At 45.4% G+C, this 22,300-nt stretch overlaps 1 protein-coding gene and 1 long non-coding RNA gene across 6 annotated transcripts in view; one reads left to right on the top strand and one right to left on the bottom strand.

Moving 5' to 3' along the window:
- VWC2L (von Willebrand factor C domain containing 2 like) overlaps positions 1-22,300 on the top strand; it is a 36,925-nt gene that overhangs the window by 5,216 nt on the left and 9,409 nt on the right. For 3 of the 5 annotated variants that reach the window (XR_014948093.1, XM_015867973.3, XM_015867971.3), the window contains exon 3: positions 11,820-11,949. The exons of 1 other annotated variant lie outside the window; for it this stretch is intronic. Coding sequence is in view for 3 of the 4 variants with exons in the window: in XM_015867973.3 (XP_015723459.1) it covers positions 11,820-11,949 (130 nt within the window). In the remaining variant the exon portion in view is untranslated. Of the gene's footprint in view, positions 1-11,819; positions 11,950-17,603; positions 20,508-22,300 lie in introns of those variants that run through there. One more of the 5 variants, XM_085552765.1, reaches the window with a different exon arrangement.
- The window catches only part of LOC107316469 (uncharacterized), a 35,505-nt gene continuing 26,159 nt past the window's right edge, over positions 12,955-22,300 (bottom strand). Inside the window, exons 7-8 of the long non-coding RNA XR_001556373.3 lie at positions 21,956-22,148; positions 12,955-13,278 (exon numbers count right to left, since the gene is read on the bottom strand). This is a non-coding gene — a long non-coding RNA (uncharacterized LOC107316469). The remainder of the gene's footprint in view (positions 13,279-21,955; positions 22,149-22,300) is intronic.

Raw genomic sequence — 22,300 nt, 5'->3', positions numbered from 1 at the left:
TTATAGGGTCTGCAAACTTTCTGGAGTTCATTCCTCACACACTGGCCTCTGTCTTTGCCAAAGAAGAGAGGCTTCCTCCAGCCATTCCAACTCAAAACCAGACTGCTTTCAATGGAAGCAGAATCATTGGTGTCATAGAATCACCAAGGTTGGAGGAGCCTTCCAAGATCACCCAGTCCAACCATTCACAGACCACCAATATTTTTCACTAACCCACTTCCCTTGGTACAACATCTGAACGTTTCCTGAGCATCTCCAGGACTCCACCACTCCCTGGGCAGCCCATCAGAGCTTCTATTTGAAAACCTTTTGTGTCTTTTAGCCTGTGTGTCTGCATACAAACATTCGTACTTGCTCTATTACTGTTACCAGGACTGACTCACCATGTAGAAATTTTAGCTGCTTGATCTCTGCACAAATTAGGATTATTATTTTCTCAAGGAAATTGGTTTTCTCTGGGAAATCAGAATTGGTGAAAGGTTTCCATTTGGGGAATTTCCCATCTTGTTTCTGGGTTTCTGTTTAGGCTTAGGATGAAAAATCCCAATGCAATTTAATCATTTTATTTTCTTAGCACTGACAGGAGCTGTGACTATCTCAGGGTAAAAGAGTACTTCTAAAGACACGTTTCTTAAAGAATTAGTTTGCTGTTTTTTTTCCTAGTGGGCTGATTTTGTACCTCTAATCTTTCTGACTCACAGTGACCGTAAGCACAAAATATAAACACGACAACAAGCCATCCAGCTGAGACAGCTGTCCCAATGTTTATGCTTGTGCCCCTTAACACGTACTGATGAAATGCTAAACTGAAGTTCAGTTGTGAATCTAAACCCATTAGGAGTCTCTCTGCGTGCTTTGTAAGACCTCGTGTCCCTTGCAGATGGTTTAGTAAGCCCATGTAGGATGTTCATAGCCCTTTGATGGGTCCTAGGAGATCTCTGAGGGCTTTGGGCTCCAGCTGCGTGGATGGAGCCTGCCCGTCCCCTTTGTTTGCCTGGGACTTATCCATGCCTCCAGACGAGGCTGCAGGCAAAGACGAGGGCTGTTTGCTTTTATGGTGATCTCTTTCCTAACCTCATATTTCACTTCTCTCCTTGATGGCCTCAAATCTGCCCTCTTAGGTCCCCTGCAGTCCTTCCCGGAGCAATCCTGGGGTGATGGCAGTCTCAGGGTCAGTGTGAAGGATGCTGCAAGTCTCGGGCACTGTGTCTGTTTTCCCCAGAGCAATCTGGTGGTCATTCATGGGGTCACTTTGCAGCCTGCTTGAGTTTTGATTTCCATCCTGCAGGTTAAAGTCCAAGTCCCGAGAGCTCTGCACTTGCTTGCAGCGAGGTTGCCAGCCCTCCCATTTCTTCCAGGGAGGAAAAACAAGCAAATAGCAAACCAGACAGCAGTCTTGGCTATTGGGAGTGCACATGGCTGGGTGTTAAATGAATCTTCCCAGACAGCAGCTTATGTAAAGTAAAGGAGACAGCGTCCCGCCGGCGTGATGAATGTTCGCTGGCAGCTGATGGAGAAATCGTGCAAATGTCAGTGAGACAACAGCTTTCCTAAGTGCTGATTAGTTTTCACTCAGCTGCATAACTTACTGCCAGAAAAGTGCGTGCCTACCCGGATTAATAAATGCAATTTATGGCTTGGGTGAAGGTACGTTTGTAGCCACAGCCTTTGGGAAATTCTTAGTTTGTCCATTTGCAAAGTCTGTAATCAGATCCTGGTCTCCCACACCCTCGTATCCAGCCTAACCATCCGTAGACCTCTGTGAATCCGTGGCAGAGTGCCACTGCTGGGGAGTGGGTGATGAGTTCACAAGAAATTGCCATGCTGATGTCCTGAAATTTTCTCTTCATTTTGGGCCATGCAGGTGGGAACTTGCTCTTTGTCCCAGCATTTAGGTGCTGCTGGTGCCACGGCTCCCTGTAGCATGGTGCCATCCTCAGATTCACCAGCAGAAATCTTGGAGCCACAGGTAGCAGAATTTCTCCATTTGCCTTTATCCTGTGGGTGGGTAAGGGAGAGCTTTGGGCATCCCAGCTTTGCCAGCCTGGTGATATTTCTGTCTGAAGAACAACGGCTCCCTTCAACCCAGGGACTAGGGAGACTAGGGATGTTTATTGAGTGCTTCTTCTTTCTGACAAACACAAACTGCAGTTTCTTGCAACCAGAGGCTTTGACAGTGCTCAACCTCTGCTGCTGCCTCTCTGCTGATGGCCCTTCCCAGGCTGCACCTCTTCACTATCTTCCCCCTTCAATTGCTCCCCTCCCAGCCCATCCTTGCTCAAAAAGCCTCTATGTGATTAATTGTTTGGCCTTGCATCAAATCACACGCTTGGAGGGGTGAGAGAACAGCCCATTGCCGAAGGGCAGGACATTGCACTGTGTGGGGAGAAAAGGGAAAGGGCAAATTTTAGCTTTGTTCTAGGACAAAATCTCTGCTGACTTGAAAAGAGCCGAGACTTTACTCCTGGAATTCACCTTTGTTTTTCTTTCCAGTGTTTCCTTCCAATGTATCTTTGTCTGCAAATGACCCATAATCCTCCATCCCAGGCTCCTGTATCTCGCTGACTTGATGTCTTCTTGAGCAGCACTTTGCACAGTAGGGATCACGGCTCTTGCAGGGATCGTCAGGTTGTAATCAGGATCCAAAATGAATGAGGGACTCTATACACGCGGCATTATTGTACATTAATTCTCAGCTCATTATGAAAAGCTCTGCTTTGGAATAGCAGCACCTCCTTCTCCTTTGTTAATGCTCTTAAAAAAAAAATGTTTTATTAATGCAATTATATTAATAGAACTTAACAAAATAGTACCTTTTCATCAAAAGGCATTAGTAGAGTCAAGAGTTGATTCAGCTGCCATCCCAGCAGCTCTCAGTCCCTGAAATACAGCGTGTGCATTCTACCACTGGGTAAAGGCAGGTCATGAAGAGCAGAGTGATTCCCCAGCCTGTAATCACAGCAGCGTGAGAGAACAAGAGGTGCAACAGCTTCTGTCTGAGAAGCTTCTAAAAGAGCCACCGGAAAACAAAAAACAGTCGAAGTGGGGATAAAGGAGAAGTTCTTGAGGGAGCTTTTTGCTCTCGTCCACACGTTCACTTTCCTGGTGCATCTTGGAAAGCGCTCAAATCACGGTGAGCTCATCGCTACAAGAAGGAGCGTTAGTAAAACCTGTTGGTAAGCAGTGATCCAAATCAATAGTGGTTTCTAGATCTTTGCTTATAAATTGCAAGGCACCGATTACTAACCCAAGCCAGCATGGGGCCCATGTTTTAATATTAGCATTTTTCTCTCTGAGATATGTGCGGCAGCTTTGTTTTTCTTTTCCTATTATGACTCAAAGAAATGGGGCATATTTTCCCTTCTTGTGTGTTCTGCAATTTCACGTATGGCTAGAAAATCATAATACAAAAGAAATTTCAATAACGTGCCTGTGCTTTAATAAAAGGAGCCATGAACAATGCCAGCTCATAAGATAGCATAGAGCCATTGAAATCAGACGGGGGAAACAGAACATCAGTCAGATGGAAAAGTATGATTTATTATCTCCCTCCTGGCAAAATTACAGTGACAGTGTCTATGCAAAGGAATTTGAAATTACTGACTTACTGTATTTCTGTCATAATTTGTACCAAGAAAACATACGAAAATAGATAGGCATGCTGGAGATTGATCTGTAGCGATAGCTATTTCTTAAATCATATCATGTGCTTAGCTACCGATCCCATAGCATTTGTATTATGTTACACACAAGTATATTTTTATAGTAGGTGAAAGGTGATGGGCTGCACTGAGGATTTGGCTACAAAAAGGGCCGTTGTTTTCCCCAGATTGGAGGGATATGGTGAAAGCCCCAGAAGCTCAGAGCTCAGTGGCACTGGGTGCACCACAAGCGTATTTTCCCCTGATTTGAAACAGACGAGACCCAAAGCAGCGTGATTGGGAGTATTTTTACTCACCATCCATCATCCCTCAGTGCAGTGCAGAATTTGGCCTGTGCGTGCAAACCCAAAGGGTTGGTATTTTTCCAATGAATATGACACAGGAATGAACATGTTCCCGATGTTTGTAAGGCCAAGGCTGTGGCTGTGCTTTCAGATATTCGCTCCAGGAAATGGCCCGTTGCTTCTGCCTGCAGCCAGAAGTGGAGGATGGCCAGAAAGCTGGAAATATCTGTCTGCATGGCCACAGAAAGGGTAGAATCCAGTCTAAGGTTTCCATGGTGTGCTTGGGAAGGCCAATGAAATGTATGTTTGTTCCTTGGCTTGCCCAGGCTGTGTCCCTCTCTGTCACCTGAGCTCCCTGTAGGAGTGGTGAGCATGGGGTCCTCCAGTTGTCAGCTTATTATTAAGGGTGTTTCCCATAGAAATGTTCCCAGATGATGGGCAAAAGGGTTAGACAGTCATATCCTACCAGAGGAAGGGGGAGCACAGGTGTGTGCTTTCTGCTGCTGGAATGTGCTTTGTGCAGAATTGCGCTGATTAAAAATAACGCTTAATTAGGCAATTACCCTAGTTATTGTTTTTAAATTGTAATTAAATAAGTCAGCTAATGACAATGCTCAGACTAGTTGCAAAATAAAAATTGATGTGGATCCCACTGGGATGTTCAGTCCCATCTAGATCCTTTTCTGTGGTCTTTGTTTGTTGCTGATGCAGCCTCATCCACATTGCCAGCTGCCAGAAAGTCACAAGTTGGGCTGGACCATTGAAAGAGTCAGATAACAGAGAATGAGAGACAAAACCAGGAGCAAGTCAGCATTTGATATAATCTGTTTGCCCTGTCCCCGCTTTCAGCACACAGTGAAAACTGTGCCAGTGTCAAAGCCTGGAACAAAGGAAACCAAAGCCCAGCAAACCCAAGTGGATGTGCATAGGGCTGGCATAGACCTGTGGTGTGGACACAAGGCTTGAGCCTCTGTGCTGTCAGCAACATAAAGTGGGAAAAAAACAGCTCAGCTCAGGACCTCTGCTTGGATATATGCTTGGCTTCAGCCAGCATCTCTTTTCTTAGGAATAGAAAAAGGGGTTAAAGCATCAGAGGGCTTTAAGAGAGATGTGTAAGGAGCTCTTACCTGTACCGCCTGCACCAGAGCAAATCTTGAGCTTGTGGAGGTGAGCAAGAGCAAAGTAGTCAGCAAGAAGCTGCTGATCTTGCCTCCTTCTCCCATCTTCTGGTGTGGATGAAGAAGGAAGCAGCAGATTGAGCTGTCAGGAAATCTAACATGGAAAGGATCAGTTTCCCAAACAGCTCTTTGTTTCCCTTCTCCTTACCCCTGGAGAATTTCTCCTTGACCTGGCTCTTTTATGGGCAATGGTGAGAGCAGGCAGGGAGGAATGGAGAGCAGGAAGCTGCCAGCTGAGCTGATTTACAGGGAGCCTAACAAATGTGAAGAGCACGCTGACATTTTTGCCTATGTCCAAGTGGGGCTGTACATCCCACATTTGAGCCACAGTCCAGTCTGTCATATCTGTAGTCTTTTGAAAGAAGCCCTGTTCCCTGTGCATGTCTGAACTGAAAAAGTATCATAAGTCATAAAAACCATCACCAAAGCAGTGCAGACCTCAGTTCCCTCTGCCTCGGGGTCCACAACCTTTGCCAGGAATAAAATGAGACATAAATCAAAACAAAGAGAGCATTCCTACAGAAGTGCAGAGTCATGTTGTTATGCTCTCAGTGGGAAAAAGCAACCATGAGCCTGCAGATGTGCAACACCCATGGAAAAAGGGACAGTGCTTGGCTCATGGTTGTTTCTCTCTCATCAGCTGATAATGGAGCAGCTCTCCAGACCCAGGACAGTTGTGAATCCATTGGGTTCTATGGTATGTAGCAAAGTTATGAGCACAAAGCCTGGCAGCCAGGCTGCTGGAGAGACTGTGGTAGCTGTGAATAGATGAGTATCAGTTAGGAACAACCAGAACAGAGCTTTGGTTGAAAAACTAGAGCATCTCTGGGCAAAAAAAAATTAGGCAGGTCATCTTCAAACTCCTTGTGCTGTGACTGAGTGTAGGGTGAGGTGATCATCTATAGAAAACGTCTGTAACATGTTTGCATCCCTTGTCTTTTGCACTGAGTGAGAAATGTCACTGCATTCCAGTCTTGTATTGAAGGCTCCCTTATTAAAACAGAATCTCATCTCAGCATCAGCTTCTCAGAATCCAGCTCCTTGTTTTAGCCCATCTGCAGCATGGTGCAAGCATTTTTCAAGCTTTGGATGGCACATCTCATTTGTATTGCCAGTTCTCCATGTGAGTAGGATACAGCTCCAGTATTTCGCTGCAAGTAAATTATCTAATGACTTAGTACTTTTTTCCTGTTGCAAAATCATTTGCAACCCGATGGTGTTTTCTGTCATTATGCTCGTCTATAATCACTCACCAGACTGTTTATTTGAACAACTTTCCACCAATGGGAAATCCATTGCGGTTGCTGTAGTGTGGCTGATACTCTGTCTCTGCCAAGTCAGATGGATGTGTTTGGTTGTTTTTCTAAGTGACAAAAATGATTGCAGTTTTTGCCCCATGCACATACTAGTATCAGCACACACATACACACATACACATGCACAGAGTCATTTACCAGACTTCTAACGCAATCTAGGCAGTGACCTGTGTGCTGCTCATAGTAAGGGCAGAAGAAGCAGTATTAGAATCTGTCTTGCCTTCAGGTGGGGACTCGCTGTTCTCTGCAGTTTGACATCTGCCAAATCTCTCCATTGTAAGCATCCTCTGAACTTTCCTGCAATCTCCTGCTAATCTGCCTGAGATCACAGGCAATTTCAATAACAATGAAAATGATTCTAATTTCAAGTCCAAGAGTATCTTCAATGAACGCTGTCCCACTTTCTCTTTATTCATCTCCCCTGGTTTATGACTTCCCACCTCAGCTGTAATATGGAAACCATTTTCACCTCCGATTTTATTCATCGGGCTCTTTGTCACTTTCTTCCCTTTCTTGCTTCCTGCCAATAAATTCACCACCCGAAACTAGCTACAAAAATCATCTCCATCAGAATTGCTATTGTCCTTCGTGTCATTAAAAGTTACAGCTGCTCTTAAGACGTAAGTGCCCAATTTGACAGACTTAGCTTTGCATTGCTCTGTTTCCCCTGCTGTTCTGTCTGCGTGGAGCAGGATGCCATCAGCAGAACCCATTGAGGAGGGAGGGGATGCAATTCCTCTGTGAACACTGGTGCAAACTTCCTCAAAGTCTAAAAGATGGAGAGATCGGTGGTGGTGAAGATGGTCTTTGGGGTTCCTCCCTTGGGTTTCAAAGTACTTCAAAGGGATGAGACACATGCAGTCCTTGCCAGAGAGCTGCAGTGCGTGGGGACACAACTGGTGGATCCAAACATAAGGCAAAGGACTGACAAATGTGTGCAGACATGCCAGGTTGGGTCCATTGCATTCAGAACCACATCATCTAAAAAAGGCACATACTTCTGTACCATTTCCTTTTCAGTAAGGTTAACAAGCTTGTCGAAGGTTCCCAGTGATACCCAGAGTCTTGGCACCTTGCTGTGGTGTGATGGATCCTTGAGTTCCCAGAAATTCCACTATGCTTGTGTCTGTTCTGTGCCATTTCTTACTCCAGTCATCCAGGCGTATTTCCCAGTTATTCTGTGCACTCTGTAAAGGCACCTATTTAAGTGTGAAAAGCATGAGAGGGCCCAATTGCAGGCCTGTTGAATTAAGTGGAAATACTTAGCCTCCTACTAACTTGAACAGCCCCGTGCGATGATCAGTATGTGTCTATTGTAACATGGTTAGGTGGATGTAAACACTTACACGAAGCCTTTCTATTTCCTTCCTCAAAGCAAACATCAAGTATTTGTGATATAATAGGTGTGGAGTTTGTATTACTCTGTAGCTGTTCGGCAGTAGCTGCATGTGATCAATGAAGGGCTATTGTGCGATAGGCAGAGTGCAAGGATACTGTGAATTCGTTTATCCATTTTCTTTTCTCCACCACTCCCTAGAGTCTGGGAAGGGTTAGTGTTTTAGGCTGAAGAACTGTTTGACTGTGTGTTCCATTTGGCTACAGCCCTCCAGTGCAGAGCTCTCAGAGGTATGAAGTTTGTGGTTCAATGAAACCTAAGGGCTAGGGAAGGGACTGCTGGTGCCCAATCCTTTAAAGAAGGAAACCCTTTGTCATTGTGGGGAGTAGCTGGGTGATGTTAGCAAGCATCATTCTGGCATGTGTGCTGACATTTGCTCCTAGAGATGGTGAAAATGTTGGGAAGCAAGAATAAAGTTTAGGAGATACAGCATCCATGCTGGTGTGGCTTCTCCTGCTCAGAGTGTAACTTGTTTCTCATTCTGTTTCCTTTGCTGCCTTCTCCATTTGTTTGTTTATATCATCTATCAAGTTTATAATTACGTGCTCACTCACATAAAATCTTTATTAGCCATGCATATTCTCTATCCTCTCTTTTCATTTTCGTTCCCTCTTTCTTTGTTAATGAGCCTAGTGGATTGCAGATGTTTCCCATTTGACAACACCTGAGACTCAGGTTCTGCAGCCCTGCTATTGGATTGATCTCTCCTCCCTCCTGCAGCCCCAGCCAGAGCTGGGGTCACAGCCCTCCTTGAGGTCAGTAGTCCCAGAACTGAAATGGAAATTGAGCCAAGTGTGGCTTGTAAACATCCTTCTGCTCCTCTGGTCTTCTTTAAGTGACTGGTAGGAGAAGAGGTCAAGCAGGGCCAATGAGAAGGTCTTTTGGGCTCTGTTTCCCATTTTTTCTGTTCTCAGAAGCCATGGGACAGTGACCAGATGTTGGCCACATCCACCTACAACCATCTTGGCTTGTCCCCTGCACGGACAGTAGCATCAAAGAGGGTATTTCCTCACCAGTTCTCCCAAAAGTTAGTGCTCTTACTCCCGACATAAGCAAAAAGTGGATAGAAAGGCTTTGAAGTATTTGGCACCGGTTTTCCCAAGTCAAAATGCAGTACTAGAATCTTTGACAAAAGCAACCAGTTTGCTCCTCTGGTTTTAATGGCAAGTCCATTTCTCAGAACACACGTTGAAAAGTAAGGGGCCATGAAGTTCTGTCTGTTGTGACTGTGAATGTCCTTTTGTTATGGACAATGGTGAAAAGGAATGTTTCTGCACCAGTATGCCTTGAAATCCTTCTTAACAAATCCTTCCCTTGAGACCTTCTCAGAGATTGTTCTGCCTTGGACAGGTGGAGTGTATAAATCATCTTCTAGCCCAAGCCTTTTATGATCCTTTAATCTTAGCACTTTTTTACAGAGCATCATCTCATGGGACACAGTAAAGTACATTCAGTGTCCATGTGGGAATGTGGCACAGCCTCTGATTTGTGTCCTTTCCCCATCATACTTCAGAAAACCCTCTGTCATTTTTCAGCCTTGTTTTTCAGTAGGGATTGGGAGCTTCTTCTCAGGAACTGGGGTTGACTTGTGGATGAACTTCAGCAGATACTAAAGGATAAACCATCCATCTTCCAGGCGATAGATCTTTTAATCCAGATTCTGGAACTTGTGAAGACTGGCAGAGCTGCAGTGGTAGATCCCATAAAATGATCCCAAGGCATAACCAGTGAGAGAATGTGCTGTGATGTTCATAAAGGAAGTGGATAGGAAGGCTGGAGTCATCTGTGGAGGCGAGCCACTGTGCAGGGGCCCCAGTAAATGAACAAAGTGCTCAGACAGAGGGAGATCCTGGAGGCAAGACCATGTCATTTGACCTTGGTAAGGTGAGGAAGAGGAGGAGGCTGATAAAGTCCTGCCAATGATGCCAGAGCAGCCTTTTTGTTTGCTGGCTGCCTGCTCCTTGCACTGCCAAGGCATGCTTTTATTCTGATAATTGTATGCAGTTCTTCCCTCCTGAAAAGCTGCTTTCAGTGTCAAGCAGCATCATGGTTTATTACAGTGTCATTTTCAAGTTACACCGACAACACAATAGCAAAAGATGTGTATGTCATGTCTCATTTACTCACTTGCACGGTCGTTCAGGGGCATCTTCTGCATCTGCTGATCCTCTTCAAGCAATAGATTGAGCTGCAGTCCTGAAAATGCACCACATTATTTCTTAGAATTGCAGCTACTGGAGTAGTGGAGGTGGGGGCAAGCCCTGAAGAATACATCACTGAAAGCCTCCACGAATCATAAGATCTACTTCTACTGCTCCATATAATTAGTGATTAAAATGAGTAAAAACAAAGCAGCAATTTTCTTATTGATCCCTCAGCAAATAGTTCTGTCTATTTTCTCCTGCATTGTTTCTTTTTACTAAATAGCCTTGAATAAGAAATGTCAGTCAAATGAATTTAGATTCCTGGTGCTCCAGACAGAAATCAAAGCAGGATTGAATGAGGAAAGATAATTAGAGAGAGGAATTCCACCTCCACAGACTTCTTCCCTTGCTCAAGGAGTGCTGATTTTATCTAAATTGCCAAAGCCGTGAGCAAATAAGAGGTGATGGGAATTATAGACTGCAGATGCTGAGACAAAGCAAGGGAGGCTTTAATTAGTGCGTTTTAAGGTAGAAATGAATTTCCAGGGAATAAATTATTTGACGTGAGACATATGGAGCTTCTCAGAGGTGAAGTGAAAAGCTTTTTACCTGCCAGAACCAGGGCTCACGGGGTTGTGCCTGTCTTGTAGACGTGAGTGATGCATCTCTGAGGTTTGAAGCGCATAGGGACGATGCCTTTTTTTGTTTGCATCCTCTTCCTTGTTTTAAATGCAAAGGAAATCCCGCTGCTGCAGATTCCCAGCGATGCAAAGCAGGATTTGTTCCAACACTCACATTTACTAGCTCAAGTGTTAGCAATGGATCTACCATTGCTGAGGAGCTGGGAGTTAGATGTTGAACCCACAGGTACCAAAAGGAAGTTATTTTCCTTTCAGGTTCCTTTGGTGTCCCTTCTTAGCTCTGTTGCCACTCTCTCATTGCACTTGCAGACACCTAAGGGTAATGGGAACCTTGCACACCCTCCTTTCTGTTTTTCAACAGATTTTCACAGCTTCTCTCAGAGCAAGACAGTGACAACTCTACCATTTGGAGGCATATAGATTCCTGTTTGAATTGATGGAGCTTAAACAAAGCCATTTAGCTGGGTGCTTTAATCCCAAATTCACTGACTTCAGCAGTTATTCAGGCTCTTAATTATTCACACGCTCAGTGCAAAGCACTTTCTCACAAACCTTGTTGAAACAAGCAGAAGTGGGGCCAGGGCCAGGTCTGATGGTTGTGTCATAGAGGTGCTTATAGACCCTCGATTCAGGTGCTGCACAAACACAGAATTAAATGTCTTTGCCCCTCCAACACCATTCAGTGCTATGAGAATTGGAAGCCAAACCCAAACAGAGGGGCTGGTGGATGGAAGGTCCAGCCCCACAGCATCTTACTGACAGCCCAGGGTTTGCTGCCTGTGGTGGTCTATGTGAGATAATGAGCGTGACCTGGAAGATCAACATGTCCTTCTGGGTCTACCTGTTCCTGGAAAGAGCCATCATTCGTAGTCTTCCAAGGGCACTGTATAGCAAACAGGTAGAGCTGAGGTGTGTATGATATCACCTGGTGGCCTCAGCTTGGTCTTCCTGGCAGAAGATATAAAAGAAACCATGTACCCTCTGTGGGAAAAGCATCACATTCACAGCTTATTCTGATGTTCTGGTTGCCTGTTTCAGATATTGCTATTTTGTCCTGCAGGTTGATCTGTATTACCCAAGATGAACTAATGCAGTCAAGAGGTATTAAAAGTTGATGTGTTTATCTTATGGCAAGATAGAAATGTTGCAAACTTTTGAGCTATGGGAGGAAATGGGCTAATTTGAGATTTGTTCCTAGCCCTCGCCATGCGAATGGTGTCGCTGCGAGCCCAGCAATGAAGTTCACTGTGTTGTAGCAGACTGCGCAGTTCCCGAGTGTGTCAACCCGGTCTATGAACCAGAGCAGTGTTGTCCGGTCTGCAAAAATGGTAAGAAAGTACTGTATTGGCTTTCACAGAGATACAAAGGAAACATTGCATTAAATGTCATTACCGATGCATCGCCAGGTGGTTTGCTTCCATTGGCACAGACTGGCACTGGGGCTGTGACTTCTCTGTGTGTGTGGGAGTCAGACACAAGACAGCTGCTCTGAAAATTAAGGCTCCCCTTCCCGTGTCTTCTCACTGACATTGGTAGGATTGCTGGCTTAAGTAAGGCTTTTTAGGGTTGAGTCATGATGATGGTGATGGTCATTTCATGTCGTTGCTTTATTTTTTTCTCATGATTAATCTCACATAAAATTAAGTATGCCCCTGCCAGTGACTATTACTTGAGGCCAGGGGAAAACTCATTGAGATCAATGACAAAACTCCCTGTGGGTCTGCTAAAACTCTGGCTAAGCCAGTAACACTGTAAGTGGTGTGCTGGAGTCTGCGTGCATAGCGTTGGCCCTCACTGTTTGCTGAAACAGTTTCATGAGTTGGTCTTGGATTTGGCAACACTTCCAAGAAGGGCTTTGGGATGGCTGAAAGTACCTCTTTGGAAAATAAATCTGTTTCCAGGAAGGTCTCTCTGGTCCCATTCCACAGCCCTTAGACACATACATTTCTGCAAATGCACCTTTCTCCTAATAGAGATATGAAGACAGATTGAGAGGTGAGCTGGCTTCACATAACTCTTTTCATGGCTTCCTTAACATGTAAGTGGCTGCATCAGCTTGTCTTCTCATGTTTAGAATTTGCTATCCTTACATATTTCCCCTTGCACTCATCACTGCTGTAGAATGAAAGAGTAACATTTGCTTTTGGATCACAAATGAAAATGTTGACAGAGAAATAACATTTTTTGGCACATTTTCTGGTCTTCTAAGGCAGAGAAAAAGCAAACTATTGGAAATCCAAAGTATTCCTACATAAGGAATTGGAAAAAATTCTGAGCAGTTTGGAAAAGTATGCCAGTGATATTGAAATCCAGACATCTGTGTGAAATCATGATTTGGGCTCCAAAATGTTTTATAAAGGTTTTCGTTTAGAACTGTATGTTGTCATTGAAAAGCAGAAAAACATCCATAGGAAATGTCATTAGTTTGTCATCAATGAACTTGGGAGAGAAGGTGTTGTAGCCAGATCTGTCCAACATCTTGGGGTATGGCCCATCATGGCAGGGTGTGAGGTTTCCTATCCAGCACTAGAAGATGACTGCTGAGAGGTACCCTGCAGTGGGAGTTGCACAGGGTAGTGGTTGGACCCTCAGCTAGATGCCAAAAGGTTCATTGCTGGGGCTTTGTCCGTGGGTTTCTTGAGTTTCTCTTCCCTCTCCTGTTGAAGACACAGATAGAAAGACCTGGTTTAGGCAGGGAAGTATTTTGTAACACCCTCTTAAAAGCAGCATACACACTTTGGGTGTCTTTGGGGCCAGGGACACAAGGGCTTGCAGTGAATGAAGGTGATGTGGTGGTGTGTCCATCCTTTGGGGTGTGTCTGCATGGAGGTGCTGTGGGCTTTACCCTTCAGAAGCAGAATGAAATAATTCACAAAGAGACAGAAATAAGGTGGTGCCAAAATAGTCCCTGTTGTCCCATGTTGCCCTTCTTGGATGCTGCTTCAAGAGCAGAGCCTACCCTTCATCTCCCTCTAACATTTTGGTAAGTTCATATGAAAGAATAACAGAGAGCTGCATCTCGTCCCCTCTGAAGCCCTCTGACAAATCCTAATGAATGAGGATCACAATGCTTTAAGCTGTCTGCTCATCTTGAGACCACAATTTTATCTTCTGGCTCTCCACTGCAGCCAGTCAATTAAAGTTTGGTTTCACAAATGCATGAAGATAACACAAGCTGACAGTCCTACTTAAATGACCAAACTCCCTTTTTCTTTAATGTCTATTTCCCCCCCTTCCCTTCCATCTAGTAGCTTCTGCTTCCTACCAAAGCAGTGAAGACATTACAATGCCACGTCTCGGTGTGATGAAAAGATTTTAGCTCAGCCTCTGTGTCCATGGTCATTCTTTTAGACTGGCAAAGAGAAGAGCTCAGGGGATATAGCTGTTGGGGGGAAGAAAAAGTTAATCCCCGGAACCACACGTAGTGCAAATCCTCATTTCAGAAGCTGATCCTTAAAATTTTGGTGTTTGGGGTTAAAACAGAGCCCTGCATCATTTGCTGCGCTCTGCGAGCAGCGTGGTCTGCCTGCTTGCTTTGCTGTTGCTGCCATTAAGTGGAGAATAATTTCCTCTTAATACGTTCAGATAGATTTTCGTGCCTTTCTTAATTATGTCTTGCCAAGGGCAAAAGTGCTGCGAAGCAGTGAGGTTAATGCAAAAATCTGTTGATTTGAACGTACCTGACCCGAAGATTCATAAAAAGCCAATATCAATTTCCCTCCCTCCACCATCGTTTAAGAGCAGTCTGAGGAGCAGATTTATCCCTTATTGTCAAAAGAAATACTGAACTGTTGTCTTTTGCCTCACTGAGAGTGGTGCAGCTCGTACAAAGGCAGCTCTGCATGGCGAGGGACCCAGAGCAGAGTTCAGCAGGAGGTGATTTTCAGGGGGTCCCATGACCGTTTGTCAGAGCGCATTGTGAGGGCGATGGCTCCAGGTGCTGCACAGCATTTCTGTCGCAGAGATGAAAGGTCACTGGCTTTCACGTTTTCTGGTAGTGACAGACTGCAGAATTATGGCCCCGAGACGTTATTTCGAGGCACTGTGGCTTCTCCAGATAAAAGTGTGTCAGCTGATGTTAACTCTCTCCTCTACAGGAGAAAAACCTTGCCTCCCAGGGCTGAATCCCAGCTCTGGGCTTCCTTGGGCTGTGCCATGTCTTCTGCCCACAAGCACTCTTGCAGCTCATGCCACAGCCTTTCCAAGCAGCAGTCTCCCCCACAGTCCCCATCCCTCTGTACCTAGGGCTATAGCCATGCCCAGGTGTCATTCTTACCCCCTGACATTGCGCTCTTTGTTTCCAAACCTCCACTTGTTCCACCTTGTAAGTCAGCTCTCATTATGATGGCACGTGGTTGTTAAGTTCTTTATGCATCACTGCAAGGTTGCTCTTTGCTTTTCCTTTAGCCCTTTGGACGTGGTCTAGAAGCATCTGGTGAGTTTGTAGAGATGAGGGTGGATAGTTATAAGACAAGGGGGAATGGTTTTAAACTGAGACAGGGGAGGTTTAGGGTGGATCTTAAGAGCAAGTTTTTCATACAGAGGGTGGTGACGCACTGGCACAGGTTGCCCAAGGAGGCTGTGGATGCCCCATCCCTGCAGGCATTCAAGGCCAGGCTGGATGTGGCTCTGGGCAGCTGGGTCTGCTGGTTGGTGACCCTGCACACAGCAGGGGGTTGAAGCTCGATGATCATTGTGGTCCTTTTCAACCCAGGCCATTCTGTGACTCTTTGACAGGACAAATCCCTACTGTATCATTGCTCATCTCTTCCCCCTGCCTTGCATTTTGCAAAGCCATGGGCCACTGGTGCATCTGTCCCCCTTTTGCTGCTCTGCAGAAGCAAAAAACAGTGTGGAGTAAAAACCAGAAGTGGTTCCAAGTGACACTGACAGTGCACGAGGAAGGGCTGGAGGAGAGCAGAGGGCGGCGGGACTCCCAGGGGCCCACCCTGCTCCCAGTTTCACAAATTGTTTGTCTAGAATCATATCCGAAAATAATCTGAGCCTTAGCAAAGATGTGTCTTCGTGGGGGATTCTGTGGCACAGCTGCGACGGGGAAATTAATTTCAAACTTCCGATAAGAGCCACAATAGAATTGTTAAACTTCTTTCCCCTACCTGAAGTGTGAAATTCCTTTCATAGAATTTCAAAGGCACCCTTGCCCATTTACACATACATTAACGAATCTGCTAAAATATTGGGCTTTGCCTTGGCACTTCCATTTACTTGAGGGATGAACAGAATAAGCACTCCATGTTTCTATCTGGGGGTCCGGCTTTTGCTCTTAATTCAATTTTTGATGCCACCAGCCCTCAACCAAAGCATTGGTTACTCAGTAAGACAGATAAAAGCTAATGTGTCCTGGTCAGTGTGCTTATTCCAGCGTGGGCTTCTGGAGCCATCGCTGATGAAATACTGGGCAGCAGGAAGATGTTTCCTAGATAATCTGACACCCAGTCTTTAATTAAAGCTTTAAATTATCACAGTTGATGCAGATTTCAAAGTAAAGAGGCTGGTCCTGCCCTGCACAAACAAGTAAAAGATTGCTTTGACCTTCAGCACATTTTACCTTGGTGAAATAGCGTATATTCAGGTGAAGCTGTTACAGATATTTATTATAATGTGCTATAAATATTAATAATTCCATACCAGCTTCTTTGTATTTAAGGGCACGAGCACAAAACCGAGTAAATAATAATTTATTTACGTGCACGTAAAGCCACAGTTTACCTAAGCTTCTCTCTTAATTTACTGAGAACGTAAAGTTGCTGCTCATTATTTCTCAGCTGGAGTTAATTTGAAATGAGCATTCTGCAGCCCAGCCTGTTCTTTCTGTCACACCTTGTGTTTTGCCCAGAAAATCCCCGAGGATCATCCCAGCCCATCAGAGCCGAGGGCAGCAGCCTTTCGTGTAGCAAACATGGCTTACATTTGTCCCAGGGTGGATTTTGCACGCTGCTTTGTGGAACAGCACCTGGGGGCTGACCTTCGGGGCTGCCTTTTCCTAGTAAGCAGTCTGTGCAAATGCCTTTTTTTTTTCCTAGGCAGGTGGTTTTTTGACATCCCCAAGAACCAGAGAGGTGCCCCAATTGGCTCCGTGTGCCTTCAGGTGGGAATAACCAGGGGAGATGATGTGGGGACATGGGCAGGCAGCCCCCAGGCCAAGCTGCTCCCAACCTGCCATCCACCAGGAGAAAGCACGTTCATTAAACCCATTCTACTTCTATAAATTAGACAGCTTTCATTTAGGTGGGGAGACCTCACAGCAAAACCTCGTGTCCTAGATATTGCTCGTTTAGTCACTGGCCATAGCTGTTCCTTCTGAAGCAGCAGAGAACCCAAGCAGCTCCTAGGTACTGTGCTGCAGGAGCAATGTAGGGTGTTAATGTTGCAAAGCCCTTTGGGATTTAGGGGGAGAAAGGGCTCCATATGAATGTAAATGAGTTATTGCATTTGAATTGAAGGCAATGGATTAACAGCGCAAGTTGTTAACCAGTATTGACAGAGGGAACATCCCCATTGGTCTTCATTGTTCTGAATGATCAGATATCTTGAAGTGTGCCAAGATTTTAATATCATATAACCCATTGCCTGGATATTATGTTACCTGTGCTTTATTGCATAAATAGAGCGTGTTATTTATCTGCAAGATGTGGATCGCTGACTCTCCAGGTGATTGTTTTGGAAAGCGTCTGCTTCTTACATGGCCATTGACAAAAAAGTCGATGAGATGAGGAGAAAAGTTATTGAAAGTGTGAGGAAAAGATGAAGGTCTGGGGGAGAGGATGCTTTGTCTGCCATTTGATTATATGCAACTGTTGCTGAATAGAGACAACACAGAAAATGTGGCAAGAGGACATGAGAAGACTTCATATTCATTTGCTTTATGGAAAACGGTGGTTTGTAGCCATGGGGAAATTCCTTTAGGAGAAAAAAAAACGAACAAAAAACTAAATAAAATTCCTCTTCTAATTTATTTCAGGAAGTCCTGAAATGGCCAGATTTTAAGGTTGCAGTTAAAAACCCTTCAGTCAAAGTCTATGCAATATGCTGATTGCTTGTGCAGATGCAAGCTGAGCGTGGCCAACCAAGACGAAGATGTATCCCCATACTGGACCTTGCTGGACTCCACAACTCCATCCATAGGTCCTGGAGAATGAAGCTGGTAGAACAATGTGGCCGTGTCACACTTTTGCTCATGGTGGATAAAGTATTTGTGGAAGCCAGATGGATTTTTGAGCTCTCAATTGACCCCATCAGCACCAGCAGCCCATCCCAATGGCACACAAGGGGCCGGAGGAGGGATTTACCCTTCTTCAAGCAGCATTTGCCCAGCACATGTGGACAGAGGGATGCTTCACAGCCTTATGTGCAGATGTAGAGCCTCCATCCTGAATCAAGAGTCTTCCATTTTGGACACCAACACGAGTCAGGAGTCTTCTTCCATTTTTGCAGAGCTTGTAGAAGCTGCCTTAACATTGTGACAGCAAAGCCCGTCAAGGCTTCATGCCTAGCTATGAAAATCAATGCTTTTGAAGCTTGAACACGGGAGAAAATTCCTGCCACTACAAAGGATGCTTTTTTGATTGTTTGTCAGCTAATGTTCTTTGTGTTTACCAGCAGGAACATAAACTGTGGTGCCCTGTTAGCTCAATTAAAGGAGCGATTTGATTAGCAACCAAGGAAGAAAGGGATTGATTTGAAAGCTGGTAAAAGATCAAGACTGAACGCAAGGCAGCATATTTGGGCTAGGCCATGATTGACCTGACAAAATACTTCAATGCTTACATTACTGTTTGTTTAAAAAGGAGTTATTTCACTGAAATTGATTTTCGGTGGTGTTTGTTCTCCTCCATTACTTGGGGCCAAGAGTTTAAAGGCAGACAGATGCCAAACTTTCTGATGAGAGTGAAGTGCAGAGGTATCTGTGAAGCCCTCAGTTGGTTTTGAAAGTCTCACACAGTTGGATTTTCCAGCTAATTCAGGACTGTGAGCTGCACCCTGTGGACACAGCTGTTGGAAGCCATCTAGAACTGGTGAAGAGCTTTGGATAAACCTTCTAAAACTTGCCATCGGCAGAGTTGGGTTGCATGTACCACGTCCTGAAGTTTAGAAGGAGATGGTAGGAGCTGAAAGCTATCCTGGATTTGTACCCAGGATCCTAAACGTGTTCCCATGTCTTCCAGCGCCCTGAATGGCAGGATGGTGGGAAGCTGTTTGCTGGATGGGACTTGCTCCAAAGCTCTTGCGAAACAGACCCAGATCACGGAGGTGTGGGAAGTGTATTATACGTGGCCTGTATTGTTCTTCAAACTGAGATGGTTGTAAAGAAGCACCTGCTTACCCCTTGGGGAAACATTGCTGGGATTTGTGTGCACAAGTCTGCAGCAGCAGCACTTCAAGATCCACTATCGTCATAGTGGTATTTTGTAGAGGAGGGGATGGGTTGGTTGGGTTTTTTTGGAGAAGAAGTCTGACATTGGGAACCAGTGGCAGAGCACAAGCTGGATGGACAGTACTGAAATCCAGGCAGGCGTGGTTATTGCAGGTCCCCACCTGATTGAATTCCAGGTGTAACACAGAAGACTAAAAATGATGTTTTTGTCCAATTACATTGCTGTGAACCATTTTGCTGCAAGAGAAACCCACAGCCAGGTCCCGGGTGTGTGGTACTCGGTGTAACCCCAGCAGAGGAGCTGACTCACATTTACTCCCATTGAGGATCTGACCTGCAGCAGCTAATTTCTCTGGGTGACTCACAGGCAAATTGCAGAAGACTGGGGTGCTTTGCATGGTCAGACTTTCTAAAAGGATTAGAGATGGTTTTGCTTTTGCTGCTCTGGAAGGTTGGGCTTATTAGGCATATCTGTATGAGAAGAGAGGCATGACACTGTCTTCATGTATTTCTAATTTAATGAATGTTTAATGCTTCTTTTATTGGAGCCAACATATATGTGGAGTAGGGGACTTTAACAAGAGGTTGACTCACGTCAAATAATTGATGTTTGAGCTGCTCCTTTTACATGAAATGCAGACTTTACAGAGCAGAGAGACTGAAATGAAAATATGAATTAAAGATTAGAGCCAAGCAAGTGCAAGAAAACTTAGAATTCAGAAAGAAGTTTTCTTCTCCTGCTTCCCTCTCCTTCCCTCCACCTTCTCAGCTGTCTCAGTCCTCTCTGCTCCATTGGTAGGGTCCCCCATCTCACCCACAGCCTTCTGACTCTTCCACACCTACACATCTCTACAAAGGAGATCAGTGCAGTAATCTCGCTCCGGGTATTCCGCTGTATTTGCACATCATCCTGGCCTGTTACACTCAGCAGCCAGTTTGGCCGGAGGGTTTAGGAAATACTTGCAAAGTGCGTTTTTCTTCTTCTGTCTCTCCCTGCCTTGCCAACAGAGTGCATTTTGTGGACAGAGTGAAAAGAAGTTTGTGAGTTTTGTGGAACAGTTTGTCGGAGGGGCCCACACGTTGTTACAGCACATCCTGGTGTGGGTGAAAGAGCATTATTTGTATGTGCTGGACACACTGCTTGTGCTGCCCAGAGAAGCCCAGCTGTGCCATCAGACACTGCTGGTCCCTGTTGTCCAGAGATGCCCTTGAACATCAACATCCATTTCCTTCCACCCCCTTGTATTCATACTCCCCCTCTCTTTGTGCTCTTGCTTTGCACCAGGGTGTTCACCCTCTCAGTGCAGGTGTTGGGAGCTCAGTGCTGCAGCATAGGTTGCAAAGAGCTTGGCTGGCTGAGGGTAATTACTCGGTGGCTTTTTTTCTGTTTGCATTTAGAAAACCCTTGTACTGCGTTGATCAGAATTTATACCTAAGGTTGAAGAGCTTAGGCTTAGTCATCAGCAAATAAAAGCCCAGAGGAAGAGAGAATCGTGCTGTTTGCTTTGGCTGGTTTTGTTGGTGTGGCATGGTTCCTCCTGCCCCACTAACAGAACAAAATAAGGGATGGATGGGCAGTGAGTTCACCCACCGTACCCTAATCTTCAGCACTGTGTGTGGGGGCTCCCCTGGTTTATCCTTTCTAGATAAACTCAGGGATGTGCTCATCCCATTGATACCCAGGATTGCCACAAGGAATTCAGCGCGTAGCTCAAAGGTACGGTACAATCCCACAGCTAATGTAAATGGATGTATCTCATTCGACATAAAATAAGCCACGTTTTCCTCCCAGTTGAAAATGTTTTGTGGCAGCAGTTTTGTTCTGGTAGAGAAGCTCAGAGCTCTTAGAGTAAATAAAGCAGGAGCTGATGTTACCAAAGCCAAAAGCCCTAGTGTCACATGCAGGGTTGTAGTGTGAGAGATGGGTCTGCACACACAGAGTTCTCCAAGATGCTTCCATGCTCAGGCTTTGACTGCTGGGTCTGGTAGAGAGTATAAGAGGAGGAAGGGGATGTTCTGGCCAGAAAGTGCTGACTCACGGCAGCATGCCTGGGAAAGAGGCCAGTGATAGCAGACTTGCTGTTCTTACTCTTAAAAAGGTCGGGGGGAAAAAAAGCTTGGTGTGAGCCCCCATTTTAATGCTTCCAGAATGAACCGACTCTAACCTTGGGAGAATGACTGTCCATACAGATCTTTATCATAGAATCACAGAGTGGTTTGAGTTGGAAGAGACCCTTAAAGGACACATAGTCCAACTGCCCTGCAGTGAGCCAGCCCTCGACAGGGGAGGGATACAGACCATTTCAGATAAGGAGGGCAAAGGGGCAGGGACATTTTTTGATGATGGATTATTTCAGATAACCTGCTTTTTTAAACCAAAAAGAAAAAGTGAGAAAAGAATAGCAGAGATCTCAAAACTCTGATTTTGATGTGAAAACATCCTTCCTGATGGGCTCTCATCCTCACCCAGGTAAGCACTGAGAACCACATGGAACTGAAGCACCCCTGGGTGGTGGCCTGTGCTCAGGGTTAGCTCCATATGGACCACTGTGCAAATGCCTGGGGCATGCTGGGGGAGGCAGATGGAGGAGCCCTTGTTCAGCACTGCATTGGTTCTCCTGTGCCTCATGACTGGGGGTCGATGTGTCTGTCTAGGCTGCTTTTTTTCTGCCTTGTGAAACCCAAACAGCATCATGCTCTCGTGCCACCCCTCTCAGCTCTTAGCACAGCCAGAAAAGGCTGCAAAGGCAGGAGAGGATCCCACACTGGCTCCTCTGCCTGCATCTGAGGAACGTGTCGCAGCCATCAAGCACAGCTTTCAGGTGCAGTGCTCCAGTTTCCTAAGGGCTGAGGAACCAGAAGAGCCTCACCGTGTGATCTCTGACTCACCACAGCCACCGCTGACATCCCAGGGGCTCCTTTGCATGTAGATTAATTACCTGCACGGCTTCATGGCAGCGTCCCGATGCGTCATCCCTCATCTACAGCTGGCAGTGTAGGCACCGGCCCCTTCCTACACCTGCCATGGTGTCCCAGCTTGGAGCAGGGGCTGCTGGCAATTAGGGCTGGGATTGATCTGGTGCTGGCTGATGAGCTGCAGGAGGTGTCTGCAAGGCACTCGTTCTCCCTGTGCTGCAAAGAGATAGATAATTTTTGGTTGCTTTTCAAGCTGCGTTGAATGAAAAAAAATATATGTATAGAAGTGTATTGTAAGAACTGTCAAACAGTAATTATTAAGGACTTGGAAAACTCTGATTAGGAATGGAAACCTGTCTGCCCTAACA

Source organism: Coturnix japonica, chromosome 7 (assembly GCF_054131305.1).
Source record: "Coturnix japonica strain WE chromosome 7, WE-NBRP24, whole genome shotgun sequence".
Taxonomy (NCBI): Eukaryota; Metazoa; Chordata; class Aves; order Galliformes; family Phasianidae; genus Coturnix; species Coturnix japonica.
This window is presented reverse-complemented; position numbering and strand designations above follow the sequence as displayed.